Source organism: Astatotilapia calliptera, chromosome 5, assembly GCF_964374335.1.
Source record: "Astatotilapia calliptera chromosome 5, fAstCal68.1, whole genome shotgun sequence".
In the NCBI taxonomy this organism is placed as follows: Eukaryota; Metazoa; Chordata; class Actinopteri; order Cichliformes; family Cichlidae; genus Astatotilapia; species Astatotilapia calliptera.
The window spans coordinates 28,090,462-28,108,190 of record NC_137426.1 but is presented as its reverse complement, the minus strand read 5'-3'; the positions used below and the strand labels follow the sequence as shown (position 1 = coordinate 28,108,190).

General features: G+C 40.3%; 1 protein-coding gene across 34 annotated transcripts in view; it reads left to right on the top strand.

Annotated features, from left to right (window-relative positions):
- magi1b (membrane associated guanylate kinase, WW and PDZ domain containing 1b) overlaps positions 1-17,729 on the top strand; it is a 141,407-nt gene that overhangs the window by 106,208 nt on the left and 17,470 nt on the right. For 7 of the 34 annotated variants that reach the window (XM_080302027.1, XM_080302025.1, XM_080302026.1 and 4 more), the window contains 18 exons: positions 3,902-3,933; positions 5,028-5,072; positions 5,504-5,548; positions 6,592-6,636; positions 7,056-7,100; positions 7,422-7,466; positions 7,673-7,717; positions 8,169-8,213; positions 9,031-9,075; positions 9,928-9,972; positions 10,467-10,511; positions 10,833-10,877; positions 11,084-11,128; positions 11,533-11,577; positions 11,988-12,032; positions 12,270-12,314; positions 12,790-12,834; positions 14,879-15,125. In XM_080302027.1, coding sequence (XP_080158153.1) covers positions 3,902-3,933; positions 5,028-5,072; positions 5,504-5,548; positions 6,592-6,636; positions 7,056-7,100; positions 7,422-7,466; positions 7,673-7,717; positions 8,169-8,213; positions 9,031-9,075; positions 9,928-9,972; positions 10,467-10,511; positions 10,833-10,877; positions 11,084-11,128; positions 11,533-11,577; positions 11,988-12,032; positions 12,270-12,314; positions 12,790-12,834; positions 14,879-15,125 — 999 coding nt within the window. The remainder of the gene's footprint in view (positions 1-3,901; positions 3,934-5,027; positions 5,073-5,503; positions 5,549-6,591; positions 6,637-7,055; positions 7,101-7,421; positions 7,467-7,672; positions 7,718-8,168; positions 8,214-9,030; positions 9,076-9,927; positions 9,973-10,466; positions 10,512-10,832; positions 10,878-11,083; positions 11,129-11,532; positions 11,578-11,987; positions 12,033-12,269; positions 12,315-12,789; positions 12,835-14,878; positions 15,126-17,729) is intronic. The other 27 variants (XM_080302048.1, XM_026168658.2, XM_080302023.1 and 24 more) reach the window with 26 other exon arrangements.

Genomic DNA, 17,729 nt, shown 5'->3' with positions numbered 1-17,729 from the left:
TGTATTTTTGCCCACTTCGCATTAAAAATTCTGCTGACTGAACGTTCCAGTGGCACCATAACGAACAGCATTGCAGTTCAGAAAAGCAATGATCGCGGGAGCAGCCTGCCCACCGGGTGCCCACGATTCACCTCTGCTCGTTTTTTTGGCTCGCTAGGGGCTCGAGTTGGTGAATCATTGCTTGTTGCACGGCGGGGACGAAGTGAGCCTTTCTCGCTCTCCGAGCCCATACCAATCTCCCATGTCTTCACACCTCTGTAGCCACTGGGCGAGTCGTAAATCTCCAACATTGCACCATCTTTTTGTTTCCATGACAATGCTCCGCAGATAATTTGCGCTGGGGTCTCCCCTGGGCGGATGTGTGCATTTGTGGGAGGAGGGGATTTCACCCCAGATTTAAAGTTCTAGAAGAGAAACACTCCCCAGTTCACCATTTTTAATTTAAAGAGGGAAAAAAGGACAGTTTCTTTCCCCATAAGAAAACCTGTTACCTTCCACTGCGTTTTCTTTTTTTAACCTGTTCAACCTGGTCCTCTTTGCTATTTAGCCACACTGGCACTTGTAATTTCTCTATTTACACACAGGCACACATAGAAGGATCCTCAGTAACGCTGCACTTAGCATGACTGTCACACTCAGGATGCCGATGGACACGGCTGATATGAGCTTTTCACTCCTTCACTGTACAGCAGAAAGCAGCTCACCACAACAAGCGTTGCTTAGAGACCATCTGTCAGTTCCCCACGGTCACCAGGCACTGTCGCCACGGTGACAGATGGACCTGCCTGTTGGAAGCTATCACTCCTCGCCGAGACCTAGTAGCACATACACACAGACACGCACTGTGGACAGACAACATAATCTGCTTAGTAATGGCTTCCGTTTAGTAACTGCTGGGTTGCCAGGTTGGTGCAACAGTTCCTATCTGTTGCAGGGTCGTGTACAAGGTGTACTGCCTTTTGTCAGACTGTACCCACCTTTGGCAGCTTGTTTTGCTGAATTTTTTGCACACAGATTTTGACTTGGTGTGTCAGTGCTTCGATTTTTATATATTGATTCTGTTAGTAACAGTTCTTACTTTAAACTGTGCTAGTTTTTGCCTAAAATTCTTTGTTGTGGTAAACTCAGGGTGTTCATATGAAAAGAAAACCAAGTCATCTTCCCTCAACTTCAGGTGTTTTATTTCCTCTGGCAATCAAACAAAAGTATTACTTCAAGCTACTTAAATTAATCTGTCACAGTCCTCAAAGATGCAGTAGAGTTCATTACTTTCCTGTCTTTGAAATTCACGCCGCTCTGTTGATATCTTCAATCATAAAAAAGAAAAATCCTAGTAGTTGGATTATTGGCTCTTACGAAAGAGTCTCGTGCCACTTGTGTTTAAGATTTGTTAAGCAGAGTAAAATGAGCAAAAGGGCCCACAGTGGTTCTGGTCCATTATTTGAGAGCTGGAGGCGCTGAGGATTTAGCTGAGCTCTCTCACTCAGGCTGTCAGTCTGCCGGCCAGGCCAAATTGCCCACCTGTCTAAAAATGCTCTTTCCCTCCTCGTGTGTGTAATTAGGACCGGAAGTTGGCCCAAACATTCACAATCCCTTCTGATCTGAGAGACGCACACAGATGTAAAGCTAACCTTTGCACAGTTGTGTTTTCCCTGTTTTTATTTGCTTTATGATTGAAACCGACATTTATTTCAATAATTGATTTATCTCAGGTTTTCCTATCCGATGTAGTTTCTCCAAAAAGTTGGAATATTAAACAAAAGCATAAACTCTAAATGGAATTCATGCACTTGCAGATTTCAGTCTATTAAACTGGAATTTGATGTTCAAGTGAGGTTTGAGTCGAAGGCAACAAAAGACTGAGGAAGTTGTGGCACGCTTGTCAAAACACCTAGTGGAGTATCTTGCAACTAATTAGAGTACAGCATCATTAAAAGACTAGAAATATCGCTATGCAGCTTGCAAGCACAAAAATGAACGCCTGTCATGTTGTTATTGTTTAAATAACAAACATATTCAGTTTGTCTTTCAATTTTTAAAGCTGTTAATCAAAATAAGCAAGCAAAAAACATGTGCTGCACATTATGAAATTCTGAATTTTGTGTGGCTGCAGAGCCGCTAAGAGGCACTGAGAGGGAGCAGCGGCAGATCAATTGCAGTGGACAGATGAAGGATAGTAAAACACTGTCCTGAGTCCTTGACTGACAGCCTCCTCGGTCCAAAGAGAAAACCTTGGGATTCAGTGGGATTATGTCTAGTATGCATCCTTTTTTTTTAACTTTTTTTTTTTTTTTATATATCAGATTGTTTCGCACTTCTGAATGAACGATTCCTATCGATTTGAAAAGGGGAGTAGCGGGGAAAGAAGGAAGAACTGCAGACGCAACACAGCTGGAGCTGTCAGTTGTGAATGAACCCAGATGTCTGAGAGATAAAGAAGACAAGAGCGTGTGTGTGTGTGTGTGTGTGTGTGTGTGAGAGAGAGAGATGTTATCCTCTCATCTTCCCTAAAGGATTGACACACAGTAGTGGCCCATTTTCGCAGATGAAGCACAGCCTACTCTTGTGCGTGCTTTAACACATCTTTTGTATGTCAGAGGAGCTTGTGTTTGGCCAGCACTCCACTCACTGCTGAACTGTAACGTTGTAGAGGGAAATAAAACCACACTTCTTGTATTTTCTTTCTTTCACGCACTCCTCCACGCGTTCTCATATCCGTGACTTCACACTGCTGCTTTTTTCACGCAGAGCCGAGGGAGGGAGCGATATGTTTAAGGAGCGCATTTACCTGGTCGGAGCTGAGCTGTGTTGGTATTTCAGTAATCTGTCAGTCTTTTCCGTCTGTGCGCGCGCTTTGTCGGGTACAACGATCTTGCTGCAAACGATATTTTCTGGTCACTGCTCACTTGGGCAGAAGCAGCGTGGCTGTCATAAGCACACCTTGATTTGTGTCAGAAGCCTGCCTGTGAGAGTGCATGTGTAGCTGCGTAGATGTTTACCAGCATGTGGGGGTGGGAGGGGAGGCTGGGATGGAGCGTACAAAAGAAGAAGAGGGAGGGAGGGTGATGATGCTGAGGGAAGAAAAGGGAGGGAGGGAGGACAGTGTGCAGTGAAGTAAGAGAGAGAGAGAGGAAGAGAGAGAAAGGAACAGGGACAGGGAAAAAAGGAAAAGGCAGCAGGGAAGGGAAAGACTGGGAGGACGCGCCAACTGCCTATAGATGTTGGAGCCTTTGACAGCGGAGCGCGGTGCTCAGCGGACACAGGAAGATGGTCTCAGTAAGAGGGGAACTGACGGTTGCCTATAATTTAATGTTCAATATCTTGGACTCCTTCTCCATGGGTAATGCTACGGCCAGGAACTCCGGAGCAAAGCTTGCTTTTCTCCTCTTTGACAATCTTCTTTTTATTCGCTTTAGGTGCTTTCCAGGATCCTGTCTTTCCCCTTAACTCTCACTCGTCCTCCCTCAAACACACGCTCACTTGTGCGCGCCTCCGTTGGGTAGCCAGGGTCTCGGGAGCGCTGGGTTAGCCCCCCGGCGCTGGCCGCGCTCTTCTGCCGCACCAGTCAAGCCAAAACGCTGGCCGCGGCAGCGATGCAGATAGATCGCGCTGCCTGCTCCCCACCTCCCCCACACCCCCCCCTCCTCCAAAACGTAAGCCACGGAGGGGCGAGCGAATGAAATCAAGCAGGGAAAGAGAGGAAAGGAAAGAGAATGAGACGAGAGCTAGATTTGCTCTGTTGTGACAATGTTGGGGAGTCTGCGTTAATCTTTTTTCCCCCACCCATGTCTTTTTTAAAATTTCCCCTTTATTTTAATGTGAAATAAATGTTCTAACTCCTTTGGTAACATTTTTCTCTTTCTCTTTTTTTTTCCTTCTGTTTCTCTGTCTGGCTTCACAGGAGTGGCACCTGCAAAGAAGAGCCCAAAACTGGTAAGTAGTTGTTTTAATCTTAATTTTTACATCCATCCACCTCAGTCCTCTAACCACATGTGTGCATCTTTCTGAGGGATGTTTCAATATCATCATCTCTCCCTTTCCCACCTCATCTTTAACTCCTCTCTGTGCGCTGCAACTTGTGCTCATGTTGTGGGTCGGTTTGTGGACATGGGATACTGTACTGCGCGGGGGCAGATTCCTGTAGCTTCACATCAGCCCCCCCCCCCTTCTGACGGGGGATGGGACGAGGAGCTTTGATGCACCGCGTGAGCTGGGTTGCTAACACGCTGATGATCGCATCACACTGGGTGCTAAGTTTGCAGTGTGAGCATTGATGTATGATCACAGCTGAGAGACTGCTCCATCCTGTAATGTCTTTATTAAAAGAGAGACCCCTGTAGACTTTGCAACTGAGGGCGTGTTTGCCAATATTGTTTTGCAGGATGATTTTGACTCTCCACACAGAGATTACACTAGGAGGATATGCAGTGGTGCTTTTGAAATGATGGTGCTGTAGTATTAGCGTTGGGTAGTTAATGGTATTCTCATAGCTGTGCATAAGTGGTACAGTTCAAGCGTCACTCATGATGCGCACAGCATGGGTAAGCCCCCCCACTGTGTAGGCACCACTAAAGGTGCAGGATATTTTACAGTTTTATAGAGAAGCGATGTTAAACATAAGGCGAGGGGGGCAGAAATGGCCTAGCAAAGACTCTAATCTAATCTGGCTTTGGAAAATGTGAAGGAAACTTTTAACTGTATTTTCATAAGTTTTACAGCTTAAAGACTTTCACCATTGCCATTCTCACTACACCAAAGCAGTTACGTAAGACATAAACTGTTAAATATTAGTAAAAAAAAAAAAAAAGGAGCTTTTCTATCTACTACTAATTTTTCTTTTTAAAATATTTATCTATAACCAACTTTTAAAAAAATCTATGAATAACCAAAACTTTGTTTTATAAATACAGGACAGTCTGGGCAGTGAGCTACCAGAATGTTTTCAGTAATTTTACTTGGTGGCACTATTCAAAGGACCCTGTAGACTGTGTCTAACAGACCATGTATTTGCCAATTTTGTTTTGCAGGATGATTCTGAGGTGGAATCTTCATACACAGATAACAGTAGGAGGGTATGTGATATTGTTTAGTTGGTGGGAAGGTTTCTAGAAATGAGGTGTTATGATATTATTGGTGTTGGTTTGATAATCCTTAGCTGATAAAAGAGATGGTGGATAAGCTGCCGGTGATAATTATAGCATTACATAATGTTTAACATTAACATTGTGTTTAGGCGTATGAGGCTATTTATGTGTGACAAATCAAATCATGACTCTTATGTCACTACATAATGCAGTGCATAAAGACATGAGTCTGCAGGTGACAGAGCAGTACAGAGCTAAACTTTAAAATTCCTTTTGGGTGCCGTACCTTCAGGCTAGATGAGATGGGAACCATCCATCGTTTTATCAGCGTACAGTTCAAAAGTCTTTATTTCAGGTATTACCAGAAAGACCCTGTAGACGGTGTCTAACAAAACGTGTTTGCCGATTTCATTTTGCAGGATGATTTTGAGCTGGATCCTCCATACGGAGTTAACACTAGGAGGGTATGTGATGTTTTTTTTAAGATGGGGAGAAGGTTTGACTGAGCTAAACTGGAAAAACTTAAAATTCCTTTTGGGTGCTGTACCTTCGGGCTAAATAAGAGAGAAACCATCCATCTTGTTATCAGCACACAGTTCAAAAGCTTGCAATCATGATGGAGTGCATTAGTGCAGGAGTAATCCCCACGTCTTTCAAAGCACCAGTAATGCTGAAGAACAAAAACATATTTCGGAGCAACACATGACACAATCTTGATGATGCCTTTTTTTTTTTTTTAAGAAAGCCCTTGCTTATTTCAGCAAAATAATGCACGGCATTCCTCACATATTACACGAGCAGGACTCTCTTCTTAAAGAGTCCAGGTGCTGACCTGACCTGTTCTGGGAAAGAGTCTGTAAACTGAGCATGTTTTTTGTTTTTTTTGGGGGGGGGGACGGGGGGGGGGGGGGTTGTTTTGCAGGATGATTTTGAGCTGGATCAGCCTTACAGAAAATACACTAGTAGAGTATGTGATCATGTTTAGAACGGCTTTAGGCTGTGGTGGGTTTATGATGGTTCTGGTGCCTTCAGCAAATAGTAAAGGTTATGGATAAAGTGCCAGTAGTGCTGGTGTTATTGCATAATACATTTCAGCTCTACGAGGCTGCTTAGGTGTGACACAACAAGCTTTGGACCTTCTGGATGCTGGGTCCTTCTTGCTGAATATGAAATGAACCATTGATCTCATTATCAGTGCGCTGTTGAAAAGCCAGCACTCATGATGGTGCTATTACATACAGTATGGTTGATCCACACATCTGTGAGAGCAGCTCCAATGATACATTATATATGCAAGTTTTGGAGCAACCATCCCGATCATGACTTTTAAAGAAAGCCTCTTGTTATTAAAGCAAGTTGATCGCACGCTACACTCTGTAAATGTTACATAACCATGACTCTGTCATCAGAGACCAGGCACAAAACTGACCCTTTTTATAACTTTCATTTGAGGTTTTATTAGAAGGACCCTGCAGAGTAATGTGTGTTTGCCAATTTTGCTTCACAGGATGAATTTGAGCCAGATCCTCGATATAGAGAGATTATTAGGAGGGTATGTGATGCTGTTTACATGACGTGAAGATTTTAACGATTAAGCTCCCAATGATAAATGTGTTAATGCATAATGTTTTTACTGTATTTACTCTTTGGTTGTGTGATGATTTTGGCAGCTTAGTGTGACACAGCTAATCTTTGAATTTTGGGGAGATATTGCATCCTTCAGGCTCAATAACAGAGAGGAACATTTATCTCACTACAAGAACACAATTTAACAGTCAGTGTTCATGATTGTATTGTACACAAAAATGATTTTTTTTTTTTTTTTTTTTTTTTGTGAAGCAACCAATGCCAAACCCAGATAATGTGCTTTAAAAGACAGCCTTGCTTATTTCAGCAAGTTATTGCCAAACCACATTGTGCATGTATTTTGGAGCTTTTTTGTGTTCATGTGTTTAAAAAATTGTTTTTCAGGATAATTTTGCAATGGCTCCTCCAAACAGAGATTATAGAAGAAGGGTACGTGATGTCATTTAAAGTTTTTGAGAGTGAGGTGTAATCATACTGGTGCTGGGCAGATGATAGAGATGGTATTCTTATAATGTTAATACAAAGTGATCATATTTTAATGCATTCAGGCTTAAATTGTCTCACACAGAACGATATTATGTGTGACTCAACAAACTACTTATGACTGTTAATGCTGTGCTACATAAATGTACATATTACATGAGCATGGAGCCATAGCATGGAGCTCGGGTGCTACACTGGCCTTGTTGCAGTTTAGAAGTGTCATTCAGGCATTATTAGACTGGACATGTTTGCCAATTTCTTTTGCAGGATGATTTTGAGGTGGCATCTTCATACGCAGATAGCACTAGGAGGGTATGTGTTATTGTTTAGATGGGGTGACGGTTTTAGGAATGAGCCGTCATTGGTGGTGGTTCTATAATTCTTAGCTCATAAGAGAGGTGATGGATAAGGTGCCTGGGAGAGCAGTGTAAATGCTGCATGATGTAATGCCTTTATTAATAGAGGGATTCTGCAGACTGTATGTAACTGAAAATGTGTTTGCCAATATTGTTTTGCAGGATGATTTTGAGCCGGGTCCTCGATATAGAGATAACACTCGGAGGGTATGTGATATTAATCAGAGGTGGTGGAAGTATTGTGAATGACAATGGCTATGGTGTTCTTATAACGGATGAAAGCAATGAATAAGCTGTCAGTGATAATCATGTTCATACTGGTTTTACTAACTGTCTGGTTGTCAGAAAAGTAAATGTGACTGTTAATTCTGTAGTACACAAAGGCAGTTAACCAAAGTCAAGCTGGCTGTTAGCTTAGTAGGACAATGGTAAACTTTGAAGTTCTGCTTAACCCAATGTTTTTCAAGGTTAATTAAGAGAGGAACTATCAATCTCATTAAAAACAAATCGTTTTAAAAAGCTGTTTCTGTGACAGCATTGGATTACAATATAATATGTATAGGTTTTAGAGCGATCCACATCATTCCTTTTAAAGGAGGGACGTGCTTATTTCACCAAGACGATGCCAAACCACATTCTGCACATTCTTATTTTTCAGGATAATTTTGCGATGGCTCCTCCATACAGAGATAACAGAATAAGGGTACGTGATGTCATTTAGACAAATTGAAACTTTTCGGGAATGACCATGTGTGCGTACGGTGTGGTCTTCTTATAAAGATAATAGAGGGGATGGGCATGGTGCCAAAGATCATGGGTTTAATGCATGAGGTTTCAATAGAATATTTTAATGCAAGATGCTGTTTATGTGAGGCCCTGCATTCTAGTTATTGCTGTTAATTTAGTAGTACATAAGGACAGTGAACCCAATTTAGGCCTGCTGCTCATTTTTCAGAACCGCACTAAGACTCCCTTTGGGTGCTGTACCTTCAGGCTAAATGAAACGGAAACCTTCCATCTTGTGATCGGCATACAGTTCAAGTTATCATTCATGATGGTATTGCACTGTATAAGTGTATATCTGTGACGGCCCCACCAATGCTGAACAACATATCTAGGTTTTAGAGGAACATATCCCACCATCATGATTATGCCCATTAAATGCTAAACCAAATTCTGCACATATTACAAGATCAAGAGGCCTTAAATAAAGAGTCCAGGAGCTAAACTTTGCCTGCTTGAACTTTGTCTGATAGAACATGGCTGCCAATTTGTTTTTGCAGGATGGTTTTGATGTGGATTCTTCTCACAGATAATATTCAAGGCGGGTTCAAGAAAGTCTTAAATTATTTCAGCAAGACAATGCTGAAATAACAAAGGACACAAGCATGACTCTATATCAAAAATGCCAAGTGCTAAACTGGGCTGGTTTTAGTGCAGATCTTTCTTTCTGATATTGTTAGAAGGACCCTGTAGACTGTGTCTAACAGACCATGTCTTTGCCAATTTTTGTTTTGCAGAATGATTTCGATGTGGAATCTTCATACACAGATAACAGTAGGAGGGTATGTGATATTCTTCACATGGGGTGAAGGTTTTAGCAATGAGTTATTGTGATATTGATGGTGGTTTCATAATCCTGAGCTGACAAAAGACACAATGAAAAAGGTGCCAATGATCATTTTAGCATTACATAATGTTTAATCTCCTAGGACCCGGTGTCCACATATGTGGACATCACATTTTGGGATGTCTAGACCAAAATACTTAATTTTTCTCTACAAGGGCCTGATATGCACTTACGAGGACATTATACTGCCACTGTTCTATTGAAATTTAAAACCAATGTCCTCATATGTGGATCTCATTTTTCTCAAAAAGAAAAATTAGGTAAAAAAAAAATCTGGTAATTCTTTGTTTTTACATTCATCAGGTCCCAATAAACCCAAATAGCAAAGAAAACATTTAAATGCATGTCATGAAAGACTTCGGGTCTTAGGAGGTTAACATTGCGTTTAGTGTATGAGGCTATTTATGTGTCACACCTCAAAGAAATTATGACTCCTTGCGTTACAGTGCATAAAGACAGTGAACATGAGTCATTCCTGCTGGTGACAGAGTTAAACTTTAACATTCCTGTTGGAGGCCGATACCATCATGTTAAAAAGGAAGGAGCCATTTAGAGTTCAAATGCTAGCTTCTCAGGTGTGGCAATGCATGCCATCATTGAGATGATGCTTTTTAATGGAAGACCTTGCTTATTTTAGCAAGATGTTAGCAAACTACAATCTGCCTATGTTACACAATCATGAATACATTGCAAAAAGTCTAGTTGCTAAACTAAAATAGAACCCTCCTCTTGATAATATAAAAGGGTCCTATAGTCTAAACATGTGTTTGCTAATTTTGCTTCGCAGGATGATTTTGAGCCGGATCCTCGATATAGAGAGAACATTAGGAGGGTATGTGATGCTGTTTACATAACGTGAAGATTTTAGGACTAAGCTGCCAAGGATAAATGTGTTAATGCATAATGTTTTTACTTTATTTACTGTTTGCTTGTGTGATGTTGTCTGTGTGCGACACAAAAACTAAATTGCTGTTAATTCTGTAGCCCATAAAGACAAAAAAACATAGTCAGGCCTGATGCCAGCTTAGCATGACACAGCTAATCTTTGAATTTTGGGGAGATATTGCATCCTTCAGGTTCAATAACAGAGAGGAACATTTATCTCACTACAAGAACACAATTTAACAGTCAGTGTTCATGATTGTATTGTACACAAAAATGATTTTTTTTTTTTTTTTTTTTTTGTGAAGCAACCAATGCCAAACCCAGATAATGTGCTTTAAAAGACAGCCTTGCTTATTTCAGCAAGTTATTGCCAAACCACATTGTGCATGTATTTCAGGAGCTTTTTTTTGTATTAATTTTTATATTATTATTATTTTTCAGGATAATTTTGCAATGGCTCCTCCAAACAGAGATTATAGAAGAAGGGTACGTGATGCCATTTAAAGTTTTTGAGAGTGAGGTGTAATCATACTGGTGCTGGGCAGATGATAGAGATGGTATTCTTATAATGTTAATACAAAGTGATCATATTTTAATGCATTCAGGCTTAAATTGTCTCACACAGAACGATATTATGTGTGACTCAACAAACTACTTATGACTGTTAATGCTGTGCTACATAAATGTACATATTACATGAGCATGGAGCCATAGCATGGAGCTCGGGTGCTACACTGGCCTTGTTGCAGTTTAGAAGTGTCATTCAGGCATTATTAGACTGGACATGTTTGCCAATTTCTTTTGCAGGATGATTTTGAGGTGGCATCTTCATACGCAGATAGCACTAGGAGGGTATGTGTTATTGTTTAGATGGGGTGACGGTTTTAGGAATGAGCCGTCATTGGTGGTGGTTCTATAATTCTTAGCTCATAAGAGAGGTGATGGATAAGGTGCCTGGGAGAGCAGTGTAAATGCTGCATGATGTAATGCCTTTATTAATAGAGGGATTCTGCAGACTGTATGTAACTGAAAATGTGTTTGCCAATATTGTTTTGCAGGATGATTTTGAGCCGGGTCCTCAATACAGAGATAACACTCGGAGGGTATGTGATGCTGTTTACATGACGTGAAGATTTTAGGATTAAGCTCCCAATGATAAATGTGTTAATGCATAATGTTTTTACTGTATTTACTCTTTGGTTGTGTGATGATGTTGGCAGCTTGGCATGACACAGCTAATCTTTTAATTTTGGGGAGATATTGCATCCTTCAGGCTCAATAACAGAGAGGAACATTTATCTCACTACAAGCACATAATTTAACAGTCAGTGTTCATGATTGTATTGTACACATTAATGCATTTTTTTTTTTTTTTTTTTTTGGAAGCAACCAATGCTACTACCCAGATAGCTTATTTAAGCAAGTTATTGCCAAACCACATTCTGTATGTATTCCAGGAGCTTCTTTTGTATTCATTTGTATCCATTTAAAAATATATATTTTTCAGGATAATTTTGCGATGGCTCCTCCATACAGAGATAACAGAATAAGGGTACGTGATGTCATTTAGATACATTGAAACTTTTCGCGAATAACCTTGTGTGCGTAGATGGTGCTTATAAAAACAATAGAGGGAATGGGCAAGGTGCCAAAGATCATGGGTTTAATGCATGAAGTTTCAACAGAATATTTTAATTTTAATATTTTAATATAGTTATTGCTCTTAATTTAGTAGTACATATGGACAGATATAGTGTATATCTGTGACAGCACCACTAATACTGAATGACATATGTAGATTTTAGCATCCCACCTTACATAATATTTAGCATAATCTTTAGCATAATGTTTAACATTGCGTTTGATGATGCCCTTCAAATGCTAAACCAAATTCTGCACATATTACAAGATCAAGAGGCTTCAATAAAGAGTCAAGGAGCTAAACTTTGTTTTGTTTTGCAGGATGATTTTGATGCGGAATCTTCATACACAGATAACAGTAGGAGGGTATGTGATATTGTTCAGATGGGGTGAAGGCTTTAGAAATAAGTTGTGATATTGGTGTTGGTTTGATAATCCTAGGCTGATAAATGACACAACGAAAAAGGTGCCGATGATCATTTTAGCATTACATAATGTTTAATATTGCATTTAGTGTATGAGGCTAAAATGCTCGAAGTTTAGAACTTTGATTATTAAAGCACTTTGTAGACTCAATCTGTGATTGCCAATTTTGTTTTGCAGGATGATTTTGAGATGGATCCTCGGTACAGAGCTTATGGAAGCAGGGTATGTGATCTTTGTTTAGAGAAGGTGAAGGTTTTGGGAATGACCGGTTTGGATAACGGTGATGGGTTGATAACAGTAATTGAATTCTTACAGCAGATAATAGAGCTGATGAACAACTTCCCACTGATAAATGTGAAAAATCATAATGTTTTTAACAGGTTTGGATATCTGAGGCTGATTGGGTGCTGCAGAAAAACTATTGGTGCCATAGCAGGACAGAGCTATAATGTTCAATTTGTTTTAGATGCCTTGTCCTTAAGGATAAGATAGGGACCATCATTCAAGTTATAAGTGTGCTGTTTTAAAAGCCAGAATTTGCCCTTATATTGGTGTAGAGTATAATATAAACAGATTGTCGACCAAAAATGCTGCTTTTCATCTGATGCCTTGTTGAGACAATGCCTAAACCACTTTCTGCACATATTTCAGGAGCTTTTTGCAATTTTCATTTTTTTATCATTATTTTTTTTTCCAGGATGATTTTGCGATGGCTCCTCCATACAACGATTACTCTAGAAGGGTATGTGATATAATTTAGATACAGTACAGAATTTTGGTGGGAGATTGATGTCATGTATGGTGGTGCTAGTTAGGTAATGGTGATGGTGTTCTTGAAAGCGTAACAGAGGTGATGGAAAAGTTGCCAGTGCTAAACCATCAAGTCACTATTAGCTGTGTCTGAGTGAAAGTACAGTAATAGTATAGAATAGTTTTGCAGGATGATTTTCCACTGGCTTCTACTTATAGAGACCACCCTATCTGATTTCAGTTAGCTAGGGAAGAAAATTGTTGGGATGTGTGATGATATTAATGCTGGGTATATGATTATGATGGGATTTCTATAGCAGATAATCGAGGTGATGGGTATGCTTTTTAAATGCATGTTATGTTAAGAAGTTGTATGTGTGCTAAACCAGTGATGCGTCACGTTAAGCAGGACTGAGCTGAGTCTTAGGAAGCAGTGAGGATTTGCTTTCATTGCCCCACCTACCAATGCCTCTCGCGTCCCATCTTCTGTCTCTTTAATAAGTTATTGGAGCAGCACAAACCCATGTATTAAACTACTCGCAGGCCACCGAGGAACAACGCAATGACTGCAGAAGGTCAAAATCTAATAGATTCATCAAGTATAGGAGATTTGTTTTCATTTAAGAGGGGGATAGGATTTGGACTTTCCGTGCATCAAACAACAAGAAAAAAACACAGATTGGTTGGCCTGGGTTTTTTTTTTTTTTTCTTTTGAGAATCAGTCCTCAGGTCTGACTTTAGCATCAACACGACCTGCATTTCTGATTAAGTATATGACTCTATTGATTTTTTTTATTTTTATTTTTTTAAGTACACCACAAACCCTAGTGAGGTTATTTGCAGCACCAGCAGAGTAAGCATTCCAGCTGGAGCCACAGCCCCGACTTAATATTTCCTAAAGCATCAAGCTTATTTTATGTCTAACAAGGATGATGAATATAAACATGAATTGCAGAGGTGTAGGAGAGTGATTCAGCGAGTAATGAGTGTGAAGACATGACTGCACTTTGAAGGCCAAACACTTTGATATTTGAGAACAGACGAGCCACTTGCCTCCACCCTTTCCTGGTATATTTTTGTCCTCGGCGTCCAAAGTAATGTGCAGTCACGTGACGTGAAGAGACTGAACTGCTGTCATTTTCGCTTACCGTCTTAAAATATCGGCCTTTCTTTCCCGAGCTCTGCCCCGTAACCCTTTCACGTCGCTGGCTTCTTCGCAGCAGTGGAGAATTTGCAGACCAATGGTGACGATGTGATGCTTGCAAAGGAGAGATGCTGTGACAAGGATGACAAACAGGATCTTTACCGATACTCGCAGCGTATCTGTGCCTGAGCTCGGGATTGTGAGGTTTACTCAACTCGAATCCTCGAACAGATGCTTAAGTGCGCATGTTATTGAGGGGCGAGTGGCAATTTATAAGCAGTTTTACATTTCTACCTTCACCAGTAAAGTCCTCTCTTCTTTTTAAAACCCTGGAGTGCTTTATTCATTGTGACTATCCCTCCATATACAGCACGGAATGCAGCTCCTTCTTAATACATTCCACTCTGTTAAACAAAAGGAATAGGCAATGTACTCTTGTAAGTTCCACAGTTTTCTCCCATAGCTGAATGACTTAATCATGAGAAACCATTGAGGTCCTCTTTTTTTTTTCTCCTTCTTTGTTAGCTTTAAAAGAATTCTCTGCATAAAACAGCTTGATTATTCTTTGTGTTAAATAAGGGAGCAATACGACAATGGTTGACATTATACTCTTAGAATGTGCTTCCTTTCACCCCAAGGAGAAGCCATGTTTAATCTTTTTGAACTCTAATTCAGAATTGCTCTGTATTCACATCTCCGCTGTCCCTGTTCCTCCTCTCACAAACCACAACCCAGATTCATATTTTCTATTCCGCTGTTGACGATGCAATAACCTTCTTTTTTTTTTTTTATGTTTTTGTCTCCTCCTGTCAGTCATTTTTGAGTTCAGCTTCCATGCTCCTGTGCAGAAGATTTGAAACAGTCAAATGATATTGATCTGCTTCTCCAACAGCAGTTGTCAAGAAAGGACAGCCAGAACAGCTCCCAGCATAGTGTTTCCAGCCACCGGAGCGCGCACACAGACTCGCCTGTGCACTCTTCCCTGGCACCCGCTCTCAGTGAGAGCAACGCGCCCCCACCTCCCTCGCAGCCTTTGCCGGGACTCCCAATCCAGGACTCCCCAGGAGACGGGACCATCCAGAGAAAACCGGACCCCTTTAAGATTTGGGCCCAGTCCAGGAGCATGTATGAAAGTAGGCGTAAGTATATTCATTTCTGGTGGCGGTTGGATGAGGGCAGCATGGGGTATTGGCTCGGTGCAGACCCTTGGTGTCTTGGTGGTACTGCTCATTTTGGGGAACGTTTTGTGCTTGTAAGTAAGCTGGGTCAGATATTTATATTTATTTATTGATCTATGTTTTACTAAAGACTGGCTTGCGCTCAAATGCTCCACTACACATAGTGATTAACAACTATATTATACCGCCTGTGATAAAACATAAATATTGTAGGAGTCTGTCAAAGAAATTTGTTTGTTGTTATTATTTATTAGGCAAATGACAAATTGAATTCATATTTTTATACCCAAATTTGAGCTGGCACACTGGACTTCACAGAGAAGTCAGAAATTATATATACATTTTTTTTTAAAGTCTGATGTTCTGATCAACCAGTAAAACTTTTCTGTTCAGGGGTGCAAATTAATGAGCATAATTGAGCTTTGCTATTTTTTCAGCTTTCTTTAATGTAAAATATTGACATTTGGCATTAACCTCCTAAGACCCGAACTCTTCCACAGCATGCATTTTTAACTTCTCTTTGATATTTGGGCTGATTGGGACCCAATGAATGTAAAAACAAAGAATTACCAGATTAATTTTTTTTACCTAATTTTTGTTTCTAAGAAAAATGAGATCCACATATGAGGATATTCGTTTAAAATTTCGATAGAACAGTAGCAGTATAATGTCCTCGTACGTGGATATCAGGCCCTTGTAGAGCAAAATTGAGTATTTTGGTCTAAATAACCCAAAATGCGATGTCCACATATGTGGACGCCAGGTCCTAGGAGGTTAAATATATGGTTTAGAATCAGGGGTGTCAAACTCCACGCCTCGAGGGCCGGTGTCCTGCAGGTTTTAGACCTGTCCTTGATCCAACGCAGCTGATTTAAATGGCTAAATGACCTCCTCAACATGTCTTGAAGTTCTCCCGAGGCCTGGTAATGAACTAATCATTTGATTCAGGTGTGCTGACCCAGGGTGAGATCTAAAACCTGCAGGACACCGGACCTTGAGGCCTGGAGTTCCCCACTGCTGGTTTAGATAAAAGAGCTTGTGCATGCTGGTGGATTTACCATTACAGAAAAATAAATAAATAAATATAAATAAAGATTTTGGAAGTTATCAGTACTGTTAATTTAGGGCATAAACCTTACATTGGGAGGACATTGTAGAATGTAAAATCAATTCACCTACATATTTTCATATGTACTCCGTCACTGCCTTGAAGGAAAACTGCTGATAGATGTCCGTGATGGTAGATGAGGAGCTTAGCTAATAAAGAAAGCAGTTTACATTTATTTGTATATAGGCTGTCTTGTAAAATTACTAGAATCTAGCTTTATGTCTACAGGTACATGTATTTTTTTTCTGGCATAGCCATGGCAAGCATCTCCTTGGTTTTTTTTCCCCCAAGCTAAGCTAATTGGCTTTTCTTTCACATTTAGCATTCAGCTATCAAAGTGGTGTCAATCTTTGAAACTGAGACTCCACAAGAAACTGAATAGTAATAGTATTTCCCAAAAGAGCTAGCATGCTACTTTGTTACTAGCTGTAGACATGTAGGCCTCCAGTGTGTTGTTGATTGTGTCCTCTTAAAATTACTAGTTGCCGCTTTCACCCAGTGCCAGACAACAGCACCACTGACACACTTTTATTTTAGACTTCCCTTAAGAGGCACATGATGTATAATTAGTACAAGAGTGGAGTAGATGTTGGCGGATTGTAAACCTCCCCACCCCCTGCCTTGGCAAAGCAAGGGGATTGCACTAATTAAAAAGAATAACCATCATATTCATTGTCAAGTTAAAAAAAAAGAGAGAGACATCTGCAAAGGGTTTTTATTCTTTCATTTATTTATTTTTTAAAGATCTAATCAGTTTTCCAGGCGCACTTGTTGAGGATTTTCATTATTTAGATGAAGAAGAATGAAAAATGAAGGGCTGAGCGTAGGCAGTGGTTCAGACACCTGTTGGAAAGCTGCCATGATTAGTTGAGTCAATAGTATTTGATTTTGTAATAAATAAATGAATAACAATAATAGAAATGGAGTGAAAGAATCCACAACCAAGGGTGGGAGGGATGTTGTCTACATACCCGCCCTCATATGATGACATCCCAATAGGGGATTTCTAAATTGCCCAGCCAGTTTGATCTGGTAAAATGTTAGAAAAGCAAAAACAAAGAATAATAATAGGAGAGTTGATCAAAACATTTGAAGGGGATGTAAAGAGAAATATAAGAGAAAGCTGAGCACTCTGAGGTATAGAGTCACAAGGCGAAATACCTTGAACAGCACGGGATGAACAGCAGGTGTAAAACCTCCACTTCCTCACGCTTCATTGAGCTCTCTCCATAAAACTCACTCCATAGTTCTCAGGCCTTGGATAGGGCAGAGACATTTTTCCATGCAGCATTCACTATAATGAAAAACTCTGCCGAGATCAAGGTCTTTAAACTTACCGTGCAGGGAGTGATTTCCATTTGCAGGAAGAAAACGTCCCAAAATCTCGCACAGCATTAGCCTGCTGTAAAAGCGGAGGAAGCTTGCTCGTGCTTTTGTTGGGCTTCATTACGATTATT